At 37.5% G+C, this 16,113-nt stretch overlaps 1 protein-coding gene across 1 annotated transcript in view; it reads left to right on the top strand.

Moving 5' to 3' along the window:
- Positions 1 to 14,214, top strand: part of reck (reversion-inducing-cysteine-rich protein with kazal motifs) — a 100,121-nt gene extending 85,907 nt beyond the window's left edge. Inside the window, exons 20-21 of the mRNA XM_008438544.3 lie at positions 4,795 to 4,950; positions 10,350 to 14,214. Coding sequence (XP_008436766.1) covers positions 4,795 to 4,950; positions 10,350 to 10,562 — 369 coding nt within the window. The 3' untranslated portion in view covers positions 10,563 to 14,214. The remainder of the gene's footprint in view (positions 1 to 4,794; positions 4,951 to 10,349) is intronic.
- Positions 14,215 to 16,113: the final 1,899 nt, after the last annotated feature.

The following is a 16,113-nucleotide window of genomic DNA, read 5'->3' on the forward strand; positions in this document are numbered from 1 at the left end:
GTGCTCAGCGAATGTCTCAGACAATGGGGAACAGAGGATGAGGTGCTGGAGGTACCATCATGGGAGGACAAGCCCCTACATGGGATGTACCACCGACAAATAACTGAAGTGGCTGATATCAGGAAATCCTACCAATGGCTGGAAAAAGCTGGACTCAAGGACAGCACAGAGGCTCTCATCCTGGCTGCGCAGGAACAGGCCCTAAACACCAGAGCAATAGAGGCTCAGATCTACCACACCAGACAAGACCCAAGGTGTAGGTTGTGCAAGGAGGCCCCTGAGACAGTCCAGCACATAACAGCAGGGTGCAAGATGCTGGCAGGGAAAGCGAACATGGAACAACATAACCAAGTGGTGGGCATAGTGTACAGAAACATCTGTGCAGAATATGGACTGGAAGCCCCGAGATCAAAGTGGCTAACACCCCCAAAGGTAGCGGAGAATGACCGAGCTAAGATCCTGTGGGACTCCCACATCCAGACAGACAAAATGGTAATGGCAAACCAACCGTACATTGTGGTGGTGGATAAACAACAGAGGAAAGCTGTTGAAGCTGTGGATGTAGCAATACCAAGTGACTACAACATCAGGAAAAAGGAGCACGAGAAACTGGAGAAATACCAGGGCCTCAGAGAGGAACTGGAAAAGGCCTCGAAGGTGAAGACAACAGTGGTGCCTTTGGTCATTGGGGCAGTCACCCCCAAACTAGAGCAGTGGCTAAAATAGATCCCAGGAACAACATCAGACATCTCAGTCCAGAAGTGTGCAGTTCTAGGCACTGCCAAGATACTGCACAGAACCCTCAAGCTCCCAGGCCTCTGGTAGAGGATGAAAGAGACCACCCACGGAGGGTGAGAAGGGAATATATGTATATATATATATATATATATATATATATATATATATATTAGAGGTGTGCCGATCGATCGGTCACCGATCATAATCGGCTGATTTCCGTGAAAAAGTGTATGATCGGTGATCGCCGATCACGGTCTGTTGTTGCCGATCACACAAACCGATCACCTGCATCTCATTTTGCAGCCTGCCTGTGCAGCTGGTCTCCTCTTTCCTTCACGCAAACGCGCATCAACAAATTCTAAGCGATGTGGAACTATATTGCACTGAGTGAATGGGGAAGTTTGCGTGTTGCAGTGGAAAATTGAAGCACGTGGGTTGAAGCACGTCAAAATGCATCTACACAACGAATCTAATATGGCGCAAAAACAATGCCATACTTGACGGAGTTTGGCTACATCAAGGCTCACTGCAGTAAAAATGACATATGGAGCGATCAGATAGCAGGTAAAGCAGCGCACAGCTACAAACACTCACCCGGATTACCATGACGGTCAAAAAGCTAAACAAATAACCTGCAAAATTATTAAAGTCTTCGAGCTGCGGTGTAAGACGCTGGTTCTGCTCTCGTTGTTGAACCGCTGCTCCGCGCTACAGGTAGTAATATTTGACAGACGGAGCGCCGCTTCTGCTCCACCTGGTAGTGACCCTCACACCTAACCTCTGCTTAAAGCTGCAGCATCTAACTTAAAAAACACATTTTACATACGTATTAAAACTTTCGCTGTCCTAACATGAGGCAGATAATCTCTGAAAAAAGAATCGATCTCCTCCCTGTTCTGCATAATTACTCCGCTCAGTCAGAAACAGCCACTCAGAACTAGCAGTAATCAGCTAGCCGCCATGCTATCAGGAAGTTTTCATTCAGTAACTCAGGATTGTTTATTGTAATGGATCCTGTATTTGCCTTTGAATGTTAAGTTTTATACGTGAATTTTTTTGGCAATGTTGAGAGGTTTTATTTTGACTCTTTGCATTATTTAGCCTCTTCAGAGTCTTCATATGTTTTCAGTCTGTTAAAGATAGTATTACCGATAGCAGTACAATTTGCACAATGCCTGTTTTGTTTTTTTCTTGGAAAAAGTTATTAAAAACAAGTTTTTGTCTAAATCAAGGTGAATTTATGGTTCCTTTTTCCATATAATGTAACCGGTAGTGCTTATGATTAAAAAAATAATAATAATTACGTGATCATGGGTGATCGGAATCGGCAGGAAAAAACCTGATCGGCACATCTCTAATATATATATATATATATGAGGGGGGCCCTTAGTGGCCCTGGGGTCCTAAGCGGCTGTTTGCTTATGCCTTGGATACTACAGGGCTGCCTGTAGTACCCACTTTTGAACATGGATAACATCAGTAGTCTGTACATGTTAACAAGCCTAACGTGATATATTGGCATTAGCCAGACATCATTTAACTAACGTTACCTGCATTCAACAGCATTACTCAACTCACTCGGTTAGTTTGGTGGAAAAAACTCTGCAAAGTTCTTTGCTAGTTTGCTGCCATAATCCTAACACATACCTGCAAAACTCTGCAGAGCGGTAGCATGTTTCTGTCGCTGCCGCACAGGTGTAAACCCAGCACGAATGCTCATATTGCATTTAAAGATGGCTCGGAAAAACATGTTACGATGTGTTTACAATGATTAAACAGTTGTAACAGCAGAAAAAGGTGACAGAAGGAATAGAAATGGGAAATGCGGAAGGCTCTACTGCATCAAATCGAGATAGGAATAATATAAAGTTGGCCACTCTGAGGTAAAAATAAAAAAACAGCCTACAGTCCAGGGGGGCAATGCCCCCCACACCTCCCAATGCCAAATTAACGTTTATATTTGAAGTCAACTCGGAGATTATTTTTTATTTTTATAAGTAAAAGAAAACCATTTGAAATCAGAAAAGTCTCCACGAGTGCTTTTTATTTTTTCTTTGAGCCAGTTGAAAACCTCTTCCTGAAATCTGGCATTTTTGTTTTTTGGACTTTTGTGATGCAATAGTGGCCATAACAAACTTAAACATAATTGTACCAAAATACACTTTTAATATATTAAATAAAAGTATACTTTAAGTGAACAAAATATAGCCCAAGTGTAAATATACACTTGCTTAAGTATATTTAAAATATATTTAAAATATGCTCAAAATAGAATTTTTTTTAAATTCACTTAATACTACTTTAAATTGTTAATTTCACTGTTTTAAATTACATCTCAGTGTAAATTTTAGGCTAATAAAGTATGCCTTTTCTTTAACCAAGTGAACACCGTTGAGATCCAGATCTCATTTTCAAGAGGAACCTAGGCAGAAGTCTGCAACACGCAGCAACCTGATTACAAAATAAAACTAATTAATACATTAGTTTTATTGTATTAATTAAAACTAATGTTTTAATTAATACATTAGTTTTAATTAAAACTAATGTATTAATTATTAGTTAATAATAATTAATAATTAGTTAATATAATTAGTAATTATTAGTTTTAATAATTAATACATTAGTATTAATTAATGTATTAATTATATTAATTAATGTAATTAATACATTAAGTCTTTATAAAGTCTATAAAGACTTTATAGGTCTTTATAGACCTATAAAGGTCTATAAAGACCTATAAAGTACTTTATAGGTCTTTTAGGCACCTATGGTCTCACTGGTGCAAACAAACTGGGGTGCGACATACCTGCGCTGGACCAAAGTCTGTGTGCTCCCTGTAATTGTTGAATAGTGTGACGGACCAGACTCAAACAAGAACAAAAAAAAAAAATTTCAAAGTATAAAAAGTTTCAATTTAATCTTTAAAAAAAATCATTAAAGCAAGAATAAATCAAAGGATACATAAATTTGGAACCAAATTAACTGAACACAAACAAAACTGACCTGCAAACAAAGAACAAAAGGCTGCTTAAATAGGGGTGGAGTGACCTAAATCTACCACATGAGGGAGACCTTACCTAACAAAAAAGCAAATAAATCAAAATTAGCTAAAGCATTCCATAAACAAATAAAGAAAAACTAACTTTAACTTAGCACAAACAATAAGTGAATATTTAAGTGACAAAATTAAATAATCAACTTGAAGTCTCCCCCCTTCAGTCTTTCAGAAAATGGTAAATGGTTTGACCCAGGTTCCTCCACCAGCTGGTTCCCATCAGCGGCACCTGAAACAAAACACAAGTGTAAATAAGCCATTCAGACAGACATTAACTAAAGTGTGCACCCATTAGAAAATATAGGTCTAAATGAAATAACTAACTTAAACAGACTATAAACTATACTAATAAAGAAAAAAATACTAACACAATGTGGTGGTGGTAGGAGCATCCACCACAAATAGTCTCAGCTACAGCATGCCATAAGCATGCTGCAGTTTCTGCGCTTGGAACAGTTTGAAGCATTAATGCCAGTACAATGAAATGCACAATAAACATAAAACTTAAGTTGTTTAAGCTACTGTATTTTATCTCAGCCCGGACGCCTCTTACTTGAAGAGAGTTCCAGTGAACAAGGTTCAGCTTAGCTGGTCGACTGACTACGTCTGTGTAGAGAAGCAGACCTCAGCCTTACTACAACACCGTGGACATGCTGGCCACTTAGCATTTCATTTATTCTCAAATCTTGTAAAGCGACTTTACTCATATCAGTTTCTCACATTAATAATTTCTTATAATGATTTTAGATTATTTTTTGTTTGCTCTGATTGCAGAGTAAGGAGCTTAAATCATGAAAGACTTATGAAAATATTTTTGAAGCATTCCTGGCTTTGTTAAGCTGAATGAATAGTGAGTGTTTTTTTTTTCTCTGAACAAGGCTTCTAGCAAATAAATATGAAGCAAGAACACACTTTATAGACAGCACTTCTGAGCTGACATTTTTCAAAGAGAGGAAAGGGGTTGGTGGCAGTTTGAGTGTTTGATGGTCTGTTTTGTGCAGCTGAACAGGAACCAGCCGGTGGCTGTCTACGACGTCCTGCAGATCTTCCGGCTCCACATCTCCGTGCCGCAGTGTGACGTCTTTGGCTACCTGAGCATTGACAACAGGCTGGTGGTTCTTGTTGCCCCAGTGGACCATCAACCAACACTTCTGCAGGTGATAACATAAAGTTATGTTCAAAATTATGGCAGTGTGTTAAAAAAAATTAATTCCCATTTCCTCCTTGAAAAAGAACCCAGCACATCATAATCTAGGTCACATGACCCCCTGTGCGCTTTTATGGTTTTTTGTTTTTTTTTGTGTGTGTGTATGTGAGGTTTTGGGAACTGACGACGGTCAGTTCCCAAAACCACCCCACTTCCCGCTGAGACCCCAGAAGGATTAACAAGGTTTTTCATGATATTCTGCTGAAAACTCGATTCCGTCTAGACATAGCAGCATCACACAGCGAATCTTTTCTTTTTCTTGGGATTCCCCACCAGTCTTATCCGTACCAGTGGGACCTACCTTTTAACTGGTTAGGTCATGATACAGTGTAATAACAACCTGCCTGTGCACAATATAGACAGGCGGCCACATGTCATTCGCGGATTTTCCTCAAGCAGGAAAAGATAGAACACTCTGTATGGAAGCAAAACATGAATGTCTTTGACGGTTGAGTGGAACCAGAGTTTTTCTGTTGCCTTGCCTAACAGTTGGTGCTTTTTCAGCGTCTAATTTGTTTTATTTACAATGACTCAAACACCTTTCCAACACAATCTGGTTTACTGTTAATTATTCTCCTCATCATAAATATTCATGATCACTGATTGCTGCTTGAGGGATGAGAACTTATCTGTCTTCTTTGTCTCTTAACCTTTTCTGCATTTATTTGCCATTCTTTACTCGTCATGAGTACCGTATATAAGGCGCACCTAAAAACCTTACATTTCCTCAAAAGCCGACAGTGTGCCTTATAATCTGGTGCACCTTATATATGGACCAATATTGAGCCACAACAGGTCTAGCAACTATGGTCTCCATGAACATGCTGTGCGCGAACAGAGAAGGGTGACCATCGTCCGGCCTAGTCGCGGAAGCCTCTGCTCGCCAACCGGAGTCTGACTGTTTTGTTGACATTCCAAACAAAACAGTGCAGCAGCAGTGCAAAATGTAGTGCAGCGCCATCTAGTGGATGCATAACTTAACTCCAGCCTCTACGTAGCGTCTATTCTATGCGCCTTATAATGCGGTGCGCCTTATATATGAAAAAAGTATTAAAATAGGCCATTCATTGAAGGTGCGCCTTATAATCCAGTGCGCCTTATAGTGCGGAAAATATGGTAAGTGGTTTTCATGGGTGTTAAAGTCAAGTTTGAAGATTTTCAAACCACAGCAAATAAATCACAAAATATACCTGTGATCCTGGGTTAAAGCTATATTCAGAATCATCCCCAACAAGTCTACTTCCTTTGTCTTTTGAGTTCAATCTTTATCTGAATATGATTGAATTTTTTCTCATGTTCTCACAGCCAGATATCACTCCTGCCTTTCTACTTGGAACAAAGAATTGTTCTTCAGAAAGCTTTTGAATCCTAAAAGAAAAAAAAAATAATCTCAGTGTTTCACCGAGATTAGTGAAACTATAATAAATTCATGACTAGTGGCATTTGCTGATGAGTACTAATAGCATATTGCTGTTTTCAGTTGCACCTCTCTATTTTTATTCAGATTTTTGGTCTTTTGCTTGGTAAATATGTGCTTTGCAATTATTAGAAAAGACTGACTGCAGCACTGCTAACATTTAAATTCTGCATAATCTGCTTTCCATAACAGTGGAAAACTAACAGGCCTCTGTTAATGTGAGTTAAAGTTGATGATGCCAAGCTACAAAATAAGAAGGCCCGCTGGGGTCTTTAAAAATCATTTATAGGCACAGCTAGTTTTTCTCAGGAATCCATTTATTGACTATACATTTGACTTATGAAGAGAATGTCCAATCTAGGAAAAATACAATAAAAAAAAAATAGAAAGCTATGAATGTTTCTATAAGTGCCCATAGTATTTTCTGAGAGATACACAAACATACATCTGAAGAATCATTTTGGGTATTCTGAAGTGAAGTTCTGTGAGTGTAACAATAACAGTTACACACTCATCTAACACACATATCCCAGTGAGATGAGCACCTATCTCCAACTGTCAACGGGCGAGAGGCGGGGCCACCCTGGACGGATCAGCAGTCCATCACAGTGTAGATCTAATAAAACTCTCGTTCTGTGGTAGAAAGGCATCCTATATATTTGTTCAAATTCAAATAAATTCTTACAGTTGTAAAATGTACATAACAGTGGTATACAATGCTGTATTAGTGGATATTAATGTTCAATTTCATAACAGAAATTGTTTGTTTGGTCTTGTTCCATCCAGCTAAGCAACATCTGTTTCTGGGAGCAGTTGTGCTGTTTGTCCCTGCTGGCTGGACCAATCAGGATGCAGTGTTAGCTGCTAGCTCAATGTTAGCTCTCCTAAGAATGGAGTAAAACTTTCAAATTTTTGTCAGACTTTCAATTATGCAGCGGCATCAAAAATGAAATGTTGATCTTAGTTTTTTTTTTTTATCTGAATCATGTCATAATTGTTTATGTTGAGCTATGCAAGCGTTTATTAACACCCCCAGGAGATCCAGGTTTTAAAAGTCTTCCTTCCAGTTTAGAAGAAAACTAACCCATGTGTAAATCTGTGCCTTATATTAGACCTTTTTCTGAGGAAAGAGCCAGAATATCTGAAGCCTGATACATTTACCTTCACCTTCACCATGTCAGCAAAAGTGGTGTCCAGTACAATGAATGCTGTTAAATGCAGTTTGAGCAGTAGGATTTCATTCACACAAAGACTCAGCTCAGTGAAGATGAGAAACCTAGGAAGAAATGTTAGCATTTAAAGTTGATGCCCATGAACAGTCTTAACTCTACAGTTAAGACAATCCTCTGCAGCTCGGCTTTTAGCTTTGCCTGTTGCCAAGCAACAACCTCATTTGCTAGTTTTAATTATTTGATAAACATTCCTATACTAATGTGCTTTGTACATTTCAAATTATATTTGAATGCTGTTCATTTTACAAGCAAACTTTAGACAAAATGCTCCAGATGATTAAAGCTTTTAGTGATTCAGAAGCACAACTCAGTGGCAGAGCACAGGAAATGGTTTCACCTGCTCTGAGTGAGTTTTCTTAGTTGTGTCCTGATGTACATGCTTTTATATGGATGGTGTATAATGGCAGCTTGACTAATGCCAAGGACTGTCTGCGAACTCGGTGTGGGTTGTTTCTGTGAGAAAGAAGCTGACTGCTTTGAACTTGGCAGCTAATAGAGTCGTTATAAAGAAAAGCATAAACACTAAAAAGCAATTCAAAATCTTTCTGTGATATAAAACAGAAACTTTTAAAATTATATTTAAGTCATTATTAGGGGGTTAGAATATAAGGAGCTTTTAAAATTTTATTTTACAGTTGTAGTTGTATTTCAGGGTGGAGTGTTCAAACAAAAAAATCGGTCTGCAAAATCCAGCAATGGTGGGAATAAAGTGAATGTGTGAAAGTGAAGCTCAGATCACGTCCAGTTGCTCTCTGATGTTCCAGCTGCTGCAACATGCCAACACAGACCTGACATTCTGAAAGATGTACTCTGACCACAAGCTACTTTAGCGCCATCTGTAATTTTAGCAATACACTACAAATGGCTGCTTTAAAATACTAAGCAGCCAAGTTATCAGTGAATGAATTGTGGAAATTGTTCTGTGAATCAGTGATGACGATGAGAAGAGCCTCTTCCAGTTTTAGGTGATCAACCAGCATCTGATGTTTGAGACATTCAGCTGCATGTCATAGCAATATGTGGCACCCAAGAGTAATGAGCCATTCGAAGTCACCCTATCAACAGTTTTTATTTTATCTCTGTTTTTTCATTAACATAAATGTTAGCTACCGGTAAGGTGATGGTAGCATGCTGTTGGGATGAACGTTATCAACTATTAACACTGCTGAAGTAGCTGTTTAGCCTGCAACTGTTACCTGTCAGCAGGCTAAGCATTAGCCACCGTTACCATGCCGGTTGAAGAGGTTAGGCAGTTTAAATTTTTTCTTTTTAAGATAAAGCTGGGTGTAAATATGAGCTGCTGCTCTCATATTAGATTTGCAGATGTAAATATCATAGAACTGCAGCAAAGCCACTATTAAGATTATAATTTCTGTTTTCACAGAATTAAGACACTCCTGTAATGTCAGTCGTCTTGTGTGTAACGAATATATTCTGTTGGCCAGGTTGGTTTGCAGATCAAAGGAATAAACTGGAACCATAATTTTAAAATTAAATGACTTTATTTGCAGTATGAAATTACTCCATTTTATTTAACAATCAAAGCTACTACTACAAAATTAAAAGTAAAAATTGGTCAACAAAGCAGCTTGCAAAAATTTAAAAAAATATTAATTATCCAAAAGCAGTCTCTAAATATATACCTGAAAAAAATGATTTAAGTAAATGTCTATTATCAGGTAAGCGAGTGTGCAGAAGACTGGATATAATTCAATTACCATATTTTCCACACTATAAGGCGCACCTAAAAACCTTCAATTTCCTCAAAAACCAACAGTGCGCCTTATAATCCGGTGTGCCTTATATATGGACCAATATTGAGCCACAACAAGTCTAGCAACTATGGTAAGCAGCCGCCGACTTCATTTTCCCCCGTAGAAGAAGAAGTGCGTGGTGCATGCTGGGATAGTTGTCAGAACGCTGGTTTGTTAAGAAAGTTTGGGAGACAGAAAAGAAGAAAAGAGAGACAGAGACTGCGGCGGCAGCGTGTCGGTTGGTCTGTGTTACCCAGAAAGCAGTTGGGCACAATATCGCAACATCAACACCGTGAGTGAAACAATGACTGGGGCAGCCTATTATATAAAGTACTCGGGGACCATTTCTTTACAAATGTGAATGTGTAATAATAGAGTATGGCACAAATTGGCAACCCAAACTGAACCGTCTATTGTATGCGACTTATAAGACCTAGTGCCTTATATATGAAAAACGTTTTAAAATAGGCCATTCGTTGAAGGTGTGCCTTATAGTGCGGAAAATACGGTAAATTGTAATTTAAAAATACTTTATTAAATAAATAAATACATTTATTTACAAACCTGCTGGGAGAAAGAATGAAATGTTTGCAGGGAAATTAATATTTTTAATACTGTCTTATATTGTTGTCATATGACTAAAAGCTGAGGTTAGAGAATGTTTTTACAGCTCCACTCTCCACAATCCTGCTCAACCAATTAAACTTTCTTATTTTTGTGGCAACATTTAAAAAGCATTTTTGCAAAAATAAAATAATAAATCTTACTTTTTCTGAAAAGTTAATTTTATTATTGTGAAAACATTTTTCACACAAACCTACTGTAAACCATTTTTTTACTTACTTGCTGTGTTTTTAAAGACATGTGAAAATACATTAATACATTAATAGTTAAAGTTAAAGAATTGTGCAGTGCTGACTCCCAACAAAACTCTCGTGTTTTTCAGGTGGAGGCCTGCAGTAAGGAGGCTGAAAAGATTGATTCTCTCATCAACTACGCTAGCCCCACTCTGGTCTCCCACGTTCCGCTGTCCGCCTTCCTCAGCTCTGAGATCAAGACCTCGTCCATCCACTCTGGGGGCTCTCTGCCGGAACCTGTACCCATGATCCTCTGCTTCTGCCTGGTTCTCATCATCATGGCGGCTCCTAGACTCCAGTAGCTTTAAGTGCCGATTCTTCCTCCCTTCCTCCTGTTTCTTTTCCCCCAAAGTACCCTGTTTCTGAGACTGTTTGGGTTGCCATGGAAAAGGACAAGGAGGTCATTCTGACAATCATTCACATTGACTGCTGCGTCTTAAACAATCAAGCTGGGGAAAAAGTTCTTATTATAGACCATCTATAAGTATTATTAATTAATGAGGGACTCACTGGGTTTCCCCCTCAGTGGAGGGTGTGTGTGTGTGCGGGTGTGTGCGTGAATGCGTGTGTGTCTGTGTGCTTGACCTCTAAGAAATACCTAGTTTTATATCAACAGTGTTATGTCAGGAACAGACTCTTTGAAAGGTGTTAAGGTTGATGACACACTCTTTGCGTGCATGTGTGTGCGTGTGTGTCTGGTCGCAGATCCAAGACACATAGAGGAAAAGTGACCTCATCTGGCAGCACATCTTTCTGACAAATGTATTTACATAAATACACACCCAGTGACTGGTGGTGATTGAAGAGGAGTGTGTTGACAGTCAGACCAACAAGTGTGTGTGATGAAGCCTCAGTGTTGACCACATGTACAGCGCACTTGCATGTGACGTCTATGTGGACCTAGTGTTTGAACCTCAGCAGTGTTATGGACCGAGTAAGGTCCAGCAAACGGATCCAGTTTTAAATCAGACCCAATTTCTGATCAAACAAAAGTGCTCTAAAATTATGGAATGCCTAAAGTGCCACAAAATATAGGGAGCGTATACACACAAATCAGTGACGTGCAGTGAGGGGCAAAGCTGGTGAGGCACTGACTTAATCATAATCAGATATACAAATGTAGACCATCTGCATGTTATTGTTTACATAAGGAAATTTATGTTGACAACGCTGGAGAGCAAAAAGACTATTCTTTTACATGCCATCCATAGCCGCGCTGCCGTGGTAGAATAATTCCGTTCATTCAATGAAACTTGGAAATGTAGGTATTATTCATATTATGCTCCACAACAAAGGCAAAATCCATTCAAGTACAACTCAAAACCACGTCTTTCTCGCTCACTGCATTGGCCAGGCTACACACACACTCGTTGCCATAGCAACTGACAACGGCCCTAAAAAAATACTGAAATATTTCCCACACAAAGAGCAGAACATTCAGTCTGTTGCAGTGGTATGGTTTTAGGCTTAATGTTTATTTTGTGATTATTAATAAGTGTGGTATGAGGAGAAAACTATAAATATCTCGCTGCACTTGACTGTATGGCTAGCTCCATGGCTAGCTCACTGTTACTGTCTCTTACTCTGCAGTTGTGGAGTCACAATGTCTGAGATCATGAGCGCCCCCTGCCATGAGGCAAGAAAACTGCTTGTCTCACCTCGAGTCTGTTCTCTGCTCCTCAGCACACAAAACACGTTACACACACAGTTGGTGACAAAAAGCACTGTACATTATATACATAAGCTAAATTATAAAAAATCAGTTCATATATTAAATGTTTTTTAACCATTTCATTGGTGAAGTACAGACAGGAGGAGCATGCTCTCATCGAGTGGCAGCCAGCGCAGTTAGCGAGAGGTTGCGCAATCCAAGGTGAGGCTCAGCTTCCTGCTGCCTCACCAGCTTCGCATCCTAGCATGGGATGGAAATGGAAAAATGCGAAAATACAGCGATTTTGAAGAAAAAGATAATCAAAATTGGTTAAGCTAAATGGAAAATAAATAATTTACAGTACAAACCACAGGGTGAAAATAGCAATATAAATTATTTTTATTATTATTTTTATTTATTATTATTTTCATTATATTTTTCCATTAGGATAGGTGAGGCTCTGCCTCACTTGCCTTCCCTGACCGCACGTCACTGACACAAATACGAAATATGCAAGTAGCAATAAATAGAATCAATAGATGTAGATACAGAAAAATGTGTTAAACTTTATTTAATGTCAACTATTAGTTATATTAAGAAACATGTTATTTTATTTTAATGTACTTGGAATATTCTTTTCATATATTTTTAATTGTTTTTATTTTAGCTTCCACTTTTACATTTTAGGTTTTCACAGTTTCTCCTAATCTACCTCCTTTTAGTTTACTGTCTTATCTTTCCTTTCTGAGCTCACATAAACCTTTCTGTTCAGATCAATAAAAGTGCTGCAGAAAAATGGAAAGAACAGTAGAACCCAAATGATAAAAACAAAGACCAACAACGTTTTAAAAAAAACATTATGATCTCAAGATGTAGAAAAATAAAAACCAAAAAAATGTTACAAGAACATTTTTTTTAGCTAATTTGAAAATGAACTAAAATTAAAATAATTTGAAACAGCAAAATAAATGTACTCATTCCTGTGAAAATGGTAAGAAAAACTTTACTGACAGACGAAAGAAATGTCATTGCTTTGTCAAGTTTTCCAGAGGATTTCTTGGCACTCAGAATGATTTTGTAAATGATTTAATTTTCAAGGAGCCGATGCAATAAGCATAGCATGAGTGCAGTGATGTATTACAAGCTCTTGCTGGAGTTTCTGGATCTCAACAGACACAGGAAGCCTGGTAGTTGTAATAAACATCATTTTGTATAAAGCATGTCAGCCATATTGCTTGTGGCACTTATTGGTTAGCTTGTGAGTAATACTTTATGTTGCTCTTCTAGATTTCTCCTCATATTAAATCATTAAAATACCTGTTCCTGGGGCTAATAAATTCACATTCAAGTTCCACCATTCTTCATAGCTGTGTATCTATGCTTGTTTTACACAGCAGTAAATATATATATTTTCAGTCTTCAATTTTTCTCTTATGTTTTCCTTTTGCCCTTATAGGTATTTACTTCTTAAATTGTTTTTTAAGAAGTAAAAATTGTTTTTTACTTTTATTTACACATTAATTTATTTACAGAGTGTATTTCCTCATATTTTATCTTTTTTTTGTATCAGTACTATTGTTCCATACTAATCTAAACTGATGAAGAATGCAGGCCCGGGTCTGTTGCAGACCTGATAAAGAGTTTTTCCATGGTGACTTTTAGCAAACGCCTCATCTGATGTGGGGCTCATGAAGTTTAAAAACAAGAAATGCATTCTGAATGTGTGAAGGTACATCAGTGAATTCTGGTTGTATCTAAAGACTGTTTTATATTTGATGAGCACCATCTCAAACAAATGGACTTCCTGTCCCTTTGTTGGTGCTACTGTCTCTAAAGGGAATGAACTGTCTCTGTAGACATGAAGAATGAGAAGCCATTAAAATAACAAGAGGACAATCAGCTAGTTCCTACCTGTAGCACATGTAGGCTGGAGAAGATTTCTTTTTCACGGAATGCCTTGCATATAGTCTTATATGAAGTATTATTGAAGATGCAATAAATCTGTATTTGTTTAGAAATGTCTGTATTTACAATAGACTTGATAATGATTTGTAATAATGCCCCATGTTTGTAAAACCAGCTGGTATTTTTGTTATTATTATTAATGTTGCATTATGAAAATATCTTAATTCCAGTGTGTGTTGTCTTGCTCCCATGTTTGTATGCCTGCACAGCATAATGTGTTGCTATCTCTATCAGTATTATTGTGTTGGCAAGCTCTGTAGCAGGGAACCCTGACCATGCTTCTTCCATCTATTACTGTTTTCATTTTTATTATTACTATATAAAGTTCTAAAATCTGAGTCTTGTCTCTGTTCTTTGGATGTTTTTGGATTCAATGATAGTTAGCAGTTTCTTGATTGTGCTATAATAAACATTATGCTACCTCTTTAAGTCTTTATATGCATTATATTTATTGCTTCATCCATACCTGTTTATAGTTATATATGAATGCTATTTTCATATTAACTACGCTACAAAATATATCATTTTGTATATTCTTATTCCTCCACCTCTTCCATTACCTCTATCTAGCTCTAGTTTTAACCAAGTTTCTAAGTAACCTGAGGTTTATATAGTAATTCTGAAATGCAATAATTAAAACCTTGCCCAATCAAGATGACGCTTCTAACGTTCCACTGAAATATTCTTATGTCCAGGCATAACTTCTGAGTATGTTACCTTACCTTTCAATAGCTTCCTATCCAGCTCTTTAACACCAACATGCTTTTATACAGTCCTCACTGTAATTTTGATCTTTTTGCTTTTCTTTACTGCCTGAGCCGACAATAAATCACTTTCACTAACAATAGCACAAACTCTTTTTTTGTATCAATGAGACATTAGCAATTTTAGAGCATCCATCACAAGCCTTTGGTCTCACATTTGATGTCCCTGTTAGATTCAGCCTTCCCCATTGATTTGTTTTTTTTTCCAGCTTCAGCATAAGTAAACTCTTGTGCAAGTGTCACTCTTTAGATTGCCTGTTCTCTTTTACTAACTTCACACCCACAACAAGCAGCAGTGTGTTCTCCTCCACAGTTACAGCCTTTCATCTTTAGCTGCCCTTTCACATTTCACATAATCACCAGCACACCTTCCACATCATTGCTTTCCATTGCAAACTGCTGCTAGATATCAAAATGTCTGACATTTGAAGCATCTCAAATGTTTAACATCATAACTCATATATCTAATGAGTACTCCCTGAAATTTGATCAAGGCCGAAAGACTATCACATATTTCTCCATTACTTGTTGTTTTTAACCATTTGATTTCTTTCACCTCACCTCCACTTACATTTTCTTGAATTTCTTCAACAGAAATCTTTAAACTCCACCTTTGACTCCTCTACTCATTTTTTTTATTTTCAACTAGATAGTTCTGAACTTTCTTTCCATCTATCTTGTTGATCCTAGTAGCTTTTCTTAGTTGATGTCTATCTATTCAGTGAGAGAAACAAACATTACTTTGTAAAACCTTAGCATTTCAGACCTGACTTTATTTATCGTTTTGGTGAACTGAATTGGATTCCACTCACCAAAAGAATCTTGCTCTTGATTTAACTTGATAATGATACTCTACCTACATTTTTATTTTAAAGTTACAGCTTCATCTTCCTCATCATTTTCACAACACAAATCATCTCATTTAATAGTTTCACTAATTTTAGAAAGGACTTCAGCTTGGCAAACAGAGCACAGTCCATGTTTGCAGAAAAAGCCACATCAACCACTGCTTGTATTTGATGACAAAGTCTGCTTCCTTTCACTCCTCTTTCGTCATTTCTGTTCTGAGTTGCAGATTCAATCTGTTGGAATATCACTGTTTCTAAACAGGAACTGGGGTAAAACAGTTGCTGTCAGTGTAAGTTGTTTAAGATTTTGAGAGATCTTGATTCTAAAAGCATGCTTATAAGCCAACCAAGTATCCATCAGAGTGAGTTTATGTCAGTCGAAAGCACACATACTTTGCCACTGCATGTATGAGTGTGATGCACTTATTGTAATAATGCTCTGCAGACCTTAATGTTCTCAGCTAATTAAGAAAATAAGTCAGGCATTAAAAGCATGAATATTAATTAAAAATACATAATAAATTTACAACGAACCACATTGTAACCAACATAATTTATAATGCATTCCAGTAACAAGTAATTACCTTCTATTTTGTAATTCAGAATAGAGGCATAACTACAGAAA

The sequence above is a fragment of the Poecilia reticulata genome, chromosome 20 (genome assembly GCF_904066995.2).
Source record: "Poecilia reticulata chromosome 20, P_reticulata-male-v2, whole genome shotgun sequence".
Taxonomy (NCBI): domain Eukaryota; kingdom Metazoa; phylum Chordata; class Actinopteri; order Cyprinodontiformes; family Poeciliidae; genus Poecilia; species Poecilia reticulata.